Raw genomic sequence first — 7,142 nt, 5'->3', positions numbered from 1 at the left:
GACTTCGAACCCGGCAGCAAGCGACACCCGCGGACGCAGTCACTAGAAGAAGCCGTGGAGGTGCCGAGGGCCAAGCGATATGCGCCGCAGAATGGACGTTCGACGCTGGATGAGATGTCTGCGGCGGCCCAAGAGAGTCAAGATTTTGAGGCTGCGTACGTCGTGGATTCAGTGGGAGAGATGCCGACTACGTTCAAGTCGGCGATGGAATCCAGCGACGCAGCCAAGTGGAAGGAAGCATGCGACTCGGAGTACGACTCGCTGCTCAAGAACAAGACGTGGGAAGTGGTGCCACTGCCGAAGGGACGCAAGGCCATCGGCAACAGATGGGTGTTTCGCGTGAAGGAGAACCAGGCTGGAGAGGTCGAACGGTTCAAGGCGCGTCTGGTGGCCAAGGGGTTCTCGCAGAAGTACGGCATCGACTACGACGAGACCTTCGCTCCAGTGGCCAAGTTCACGTCGATCCGGGCCGTGCTGAGTTTGGCCGCCAAGTATGGTCTCAAGCTGCATCAGATGGATGTGAAGACGGCGTTCCTGAATGGCGGCTTGGACGAAGAGATCTACATGGTGCAACCGGACGGCTACGTCGATGAAGACCACCCGGACTACGTGTGCAAGCTGAAGCAGTCATTGTACGGGTTGAAGCAGTCGCCGCGCATGTGGAACAAGACCATCGACGAGTTCATGCTGAAGCTGGGGTTCACCAAGTGCGAGTCCGACCATTGCGTCTACGTGAAACGCGACGGACACAGCATGATCTTCGTGGTCATCTACGTGGACGACCTGATCCTGGCCAGCAACGACGACGAGCTGATGGAGTCGACCAAGCGCGCACTCAGCAAACGGTTCGAAATGACAGACCTCGGCGAGCTTACGTACTTCCTCGGCATGGAGATCAAGAACGACTTGGAGTCCGGCAAGGTGACGATGCGGCAGACCAAGTTTCTCAAGTCGATCCTGAGCAAGTTCGGCATGCAGGACAGCAAACCCGTGAAGACGCCGCAGGATCCAGGACTTAAGTTGACCAAGAACATGTGCGAGGGTGGCTGCAAGCATGAAGACACGATGAAGAACGTGCCGTATCGGAGTGCTGTCGGCGCGTTGATGTACCTGATGGTGGCGACGCGTCCGGACCTGGCTGCTGCAGTAGGCGTGCTGAGTCAGTTCGCCGCCGACCCGTGTCCCACACACTGGCAAGCCCTCAAGCGTGTGCTCCGGTATCTGCAAGCCACGCCCACGCATGGCATCGAGTTCTCGAAGGGTGACGGCTGCGGGTTGTGTGGCTACTCGGACGCAGACTGGGCTGGTGACATCGAATCGAGAAGAAGTACAAGCGGCTACGCGTTCATGATGAACGGCGGGTGCATCAGCTGGAGGAGCAAGAAGCAGCGGACGGTGGCGCTGTCATCTACAGAGGCGGAGTACATGGCGCTGTCAGAGGCGACGCAGGAGGCGGTGTGGCTCAAGGTGTTTCTGCGCGAGCTCGGCGAAATGGCAAGCGATGAAGCAATCAAGATCTACGAGGACAACCAAGGCTCCATCGCGTTGGCCAAGAACCCGGAGTTCCACAAGCGCACCAAGCACATCGACATTCGCTACCACTTCGTGCGTGAGAAGGTGGAAGACGGTCAGGTGGTGTTGGAGTACTGCTCGACGAAGGACATGCTGGCCGACATCATGACGAAGGCGATCACTTCTGTGCAGTTCGAAGTTCTGCGACACAAGCTGGGGATCAAAGGTGCAAGGTGCAGCCGATCGCCTCATCGACCAGCTGCGTCAGTAAAGGTACCGGGTGAGTCGTGATTACAGGAATGTTGTCATTTGGGCTTGCCCCTGAGGGATCAGCAAGTGGTATTCAACCATCATTCCTCGACTGTACAGCTGCGGTGTACCAGTAAGGTACCGTGATCACTTCGCCGCGCGACTTCGTGCTCGGATGTGATGGTACTGACCATCGATAATGCTTGGCGGCGCGGCCTCAGTGGTGCCTTCTTGAATCGCCAAACTCAGTGCGATGTACTCGGCCTCACTTGTCTCATGAGATCGGTCCGCGGCGATGTCACCAGATGATGGGACGATTCCGGATTAGGTAGCGGAAGATGCAATCAGTGCTCGACTTGCAGGTTCTCCATGAAGAAGCTGATGGCGGCGGCGAACGATGGGACGTCATCGTGGGTAGCTCGCAGGACTTGGTTGTGTATGCTGGAGGATGGGCATCTACGTGGCACTCGCTGATGAAGAAGGTCATCGTAGTTGGTCTTGCACTTGCAGACTTGGTCATGGGTTGGCGACGCGGCACCGCCGAGGCTTGGGGCGAGGCGAGGAACGCTGGTCGCAGGGTTGAATCGAAATTCAGAAGTGATTGGATTGTTGGAGCTTACACCCTAGGCTAGTGCTAAAGACACGCGGCCGTGCGTCCCATCAAACTAATCAACCATCACGTTCTACACTACTCGTCCAATCAACCTACTCGTCTAATCAACGTGTGGTCGGCTGACCGGTTCGTTAACCGGTTCGGGTACCTCGGAACTGGTACAGTGTGCGAACGATCTCAGGGTTCAGTACCCTGCAACACGCCCCTCAATGCGAACACGCGTGAACGCCGAGCGCAGCCGTAAGTACCTCAAGTCCTTGTGGCGTGGTCCGCAAGTCCCTTGGTCATGATGTCGGCCAGCATGGTGGCAGTCTCGCAGTACTCGACGATCACTTCGCCGCCTTGACATTCGGCGCGTCGCGACACAATTAGCTTGATGTCGTTGCTTGTCGTAAAGTGTACTTTATAGTTGACAGGGTTCTTAGTCATCTTGATGCACGACTGGTTGTCTTCGAAAATCTTCAACGCGACGCGTCAGGCGTGACTCCGCCTGCAGCAACCAGGATCTCTGGTACAGCACTGCCGTCTTCGTGAATCGCCAAACTCAGTGCGATGTACTCGCCACGCCAGCAGAGTGGACACACATTGATTCTGCTTCTTTGGAACCCCACGAGATCGGTCCGCCGGCGACTTGGAACAGGTAGCTGTTGTCAAGGGATCGCCTCGACCAGCTGCGGTGTACCAGTAAGGTACCGGTGTGACCTTCACTCAGTGGTGCCGCCATCATTCGTGTGATGATGGGACGAGGATTACGGGACGCTGATGATGGGACGAGGATTACAGGACGCTGATGATGGGACGCGTGGGTACAGGATTGTGGGTACAGGATGGGCATCTACGTGGCACTCGCTGATTGGCTGAAGACCTTCTATCCAGTTAGGAATCCAGTAGAGTGTATCCAGCAGGAATATCCAGTAGGCTTAGAGGTAGCACGCAGTTCGCGAACTAAGGACCTAAATCAATCACTTTGCATTCTGACATCTAGTGCTCAAACGACCTTCCTTTTGGTTATGAGCCCAAGCCCCGTTTTCCCTGCTGAAGACTCCGACTACGCTTTCGCCATGGACGCCGCCTCGACCACGACCTCTCGCATCAACAAGTTCGACGGAACCAACTTCCACACGTGGAAGTTCAAGATGGCGATGGTGCTCGAGGAACGAGACCTGTGGGAAGTGACAAGTGGAGAGATCAAGCTGGAGCACTGCGCCACTACGCTGGACCAAACGACGTTCAAGAGGAAGTCTCGCAAGGCGCTGGCGATCATCTGTCTCGCGATGGAAGATTCGCAGCTGCCGCTGGTCCGGTCGGCGAAGGATGCGTACGATGCATGGTCAAAACTGGAAGGACACTTCGAGAAGAAGAGTTTGGCCAACAAGCTCTTCCTTCGTCGACGTTTCTTCACGACGATGATGGCGGAAGGTGATGATGTGCTGGAGCACATCAACAAGATCAAGACTCTGGCGGAGCAGCTCGACGCAGTGGGCGCTCCGGTCAGCGAGATGACTTGGTGATCACGCTTCTTGGGAGTCTCAGCGAGTCGTACCAGTTCCTCATCACGGCGTTGGAGTCGAGAGCCGACTCGCTGTCGTGGGAACTCGTGACGGCTCGGCTGCTGCATGAGGACATGAAGCGCAAGGAGCAAGGTGGCGGCGTCGACGGAGCCGCGCACGGTCAAGGCCAAGCGTTCATGACAAGCGACAACGGCAAGCGCAAGGGACGGCAGGCGACCGCCAACAAGGCCAGCGCCTGCCACTACTGTGGGGAGCAAGGACATTGGATCGCCAAGTGTCCTGTGCGAATCCGCGAGAACGCGGAGCGGCAGAGGCCGCAGCGAGCGAACGTCGCGCAGAGTGAGGACGACTCTGGCGACTTCCTCTTCTCGGTTGGTGGTGTTGCTCCCACCACCAAGTCGAATGAGGTGTGGCTGGTCGACTCGGGTGCGACGCAGCACATGACCAGTTCCAAGAAGTTCATGAGGAACTACAAGAAGATCTCGCCGGTGGACGTGCATCTCGCGGACGACGGTGTGGTGCAAGCGATCGGGAGAGGCGACATCGTGATGAAGATGCAGACCCGCGCGGCGTCAAGAAGGGTGTGCTCACGAATGTGTGGCACATTCCCAAGTTGTCGCGCAACCTGTTCTCCGTCGGCAGATTCACCAAGGACGTCGGGCCTGTGACGTTCGAGAGCGACGGGTGCTTCACGGAGACGAAGGGTCTCAAGTGGAAGCTCGACGCTCGCGAAGGCAAAGGCTGTTCAAGCTGAGCATGACACCGGTGATGCCTGACGAGGGCAATGTGGCAAGCTCGAAGGATCGCAAGGGGACACCACGTCGTACCTCTGGCACCTTCGACTTGGTCACATTGGCCATGGCGGTCTAGACGCCATCGTCAAGAAGGGCTACGGCTCTGGCATCGACATGACGTCGGTGAAGCAGTGGGAGCTGTGCGACGGATGCTCACTCGGCAAACAAACGCGAGTGAGCTACATGAAGTCGTCTCCAAACCGTGCGAAGCAAGTGCTGGAAGTGGTTCACAGCGATGTGTGCGGCCCCATGCAGACGTCTACGTTTGGTGGCAAGCGCTACTTCGTCACGTTCATCGACGACAAGTCGCACTTCTGTGTGGTGTACTTGATGCGGAACAAGTCGGAGGTGGCCGCCAAGTTCGCTGAGTTCGTTGCGTTGGCTGAAACGCAGACCGGCAAGCGTGTGAAAACGCTCCGGAGCGACAACGGTGGCGAGTACACTTCGCGCGAGATGGCCAAGTTCTGCAGCGACCGTGGTATCGTGCAGAAGTTCACGCCGCCGTACACGCCACAGCTGAACGGCGTGGCGGAACGGATGAACCGGACGTTGGTGGAGTGTGCGCGCTGCATGTTGGAGCATGCCGGGTTGTCGAAGGGTTACTGGGGTGAAGCGGTGGTGACAGCCACGTTCCTCCGGAACCGGTGTCCGACACGCGCTATTAGCCACGACAAGTCGCCGCACCAAGTTTGGACGGGAAAGAAGCCATTGCTGGCGAACCTCAAGGTGTTTGGTTGCCACGCGTACGTGCTGGTCCCGAAGGCGAAGCGGTCCAAGTTTGACGCCCGGTCGGTGCGTTGCCGGTTCCTGGGGTACTCGGAGCACGAGAAAGCGTATCGGTTTGAAGAGAGCGGTCGCGTGTTGGTGAGCCGCGACGCGCAGTTCATGGAAGACGTCTTCGACGGTGGGAGACGCAAATATGCTACGAAGGAGGTGGTGATTGGTCTTCCAGATGAAGATGATGAAGATGCCACGGATGAAGAGACTCCGTCCGAATCGGATGAGGACGGCAGTGAGGATGAGGCTGCGCGGGATGAAGACTTCGAACCCGGCAGCAAGCGACACCCGCGGACGCAGTCACTAGAAGAAGCCGTGGAGGTGCCGAGGGCCAAGCGATATGCGCCGCACAATGGACGCTCGACGCTGGATGAGATGTCTGCGGCGGCCCAAGAGAGTCAAGATTTTGAGGCTGCGTACGTCGTGGATTCAGTGGGAGAGATGCCGACTACGTTCAAGTCGGCGATGGAATCCAGCGACGCAGCCAAGTGGAAGGAAGCATGCGACTCGGAGTACGACTCGCTGCTCAAGAACAAGACGTGGGAAGTGGTGCCACTGCCGAAGGGACGCAAGGCCATCGGCAACAGATGGGTGTTTCGCGTGAAGGAGAACCAGGCTGGAGAGGTCGAACGGTTCAAGGCGCGTCTGGTGGCCAAGGGTTCTCGCAGAAGTACGGCATCGACTACGACGAGACCTTCGCTCCAGTGGCCAAGTTCACGTCGATCCGGGCCGTGCTGAGTTTGGCCGCCAAGTATGGTCTCAAGCTGCATCAGATGGATGTGAAGACGGCGTTCCTGAATGGCGGCTTGGACGAAGAGATCTACATGGTGCAACCGGACGGCTACGTCGATGAAGACCACCCGGACTACGTGTGCAAGCTGAAGCAGTCATTGTACGGGTTGAAGCAGTCGCCGCGCATGTGGAACAAGACCATCGACGAGTTCATGCTGAAGCTGGGGTTCACCAAGTGCGAGTCCGACCATTGCGTCTACGTGAAACGCGACGGACACAGCATGATCTTCGTGGTCATCTACGTGGACGACCTGATCCTGGCCAGCAACGACGACGAGCTGATGGAGTCGACCAAGCGCACTTAGCAAACGGTTCGAAATGACAGACCTCGGCGAGCTTACGTACTTCCTCGGCATGGAGATCAAGAACGACTTGGAGTCCGGCAAGGTGACGATGCGGCAGACCAAGTTTCTCAAGTCGATCCTGAGCAAGTTCGGCATGCAGGACAGCAAACCCGTGAAGACGCCGCAGGATCCAGGACTTAAGTTGACCAAGAACATGTGCGAGGGTGGCTGCAAGCATGAAGACACGATGAAGAACGTGCCGTATCGGAGTGCTGTCGGCGCGTTGATGTACCTGATGGTGGCGACGCGTCCGGACCTGGCTGCTGCAGTAGGCGTGCTGAGTCAGTTCGCCGCCGACCCGTGTCCCACACTGGCAAGCCCTCAAGCGTGTGCTCCGGTATCTGCAAGCCACGCCCACGCATGGCATCGAGTTCTCGAAGGGTGACGGCTGCGGAGTTGTGTGTGGCTACTCGGACGCAGACTGGGCTGGTGACATCGAATCGAGAAGAAGTACAAGCGGCTACGCGTTCATGATGAACGGTGGGTGCATCAGCTGGAGGAGCAAGAAGCAGCGGACGGTGGCGCTGTCATCTACAGAGGCGGAGTACAT

At 57.7% G+C, this 7,142-nt stretch overlaps 1 protein-coding gene across 1 annotated transcript; it reads left to right on the top strand.

Annotated features, from left to right (window-relative positions):
- Positions 1–204: 204 nt before the first annotated feature.
- IUM83_18103 (reverse transcriptase) lies at positions 205–1,034 on the top strand (the record flags this gene model as incomplete). Its single annotated transcript, XM_067943085.1, has 1 exon — positions 205–1,034. A coding segment is annotated over one exon (830 nt), but the record flags the coding sequence as incomplete, so codon positions are not given.
- Between the last annotated feature and the right edge of the window lie 6,108 nt (positions 1,035–7,142).

Source organism: Phytophthora cinnamomi, assembly GCF_018691715.1.
Source record: "Phytophthora cinnamomi strain GKB4 chromosome Unknown Contig96, whole genome shotgun sequence".
NCBI classification, from domain to species: domain Eukaryota; phylum Oomycota; class Peronosporomycetes; order Peronosporales; family Peronosporaceae; genus Phytophthora; species Phytophthora cinnamomi.
This window is presented reverse-complemented; position numbering and strand designations above follow the sequence as displayed.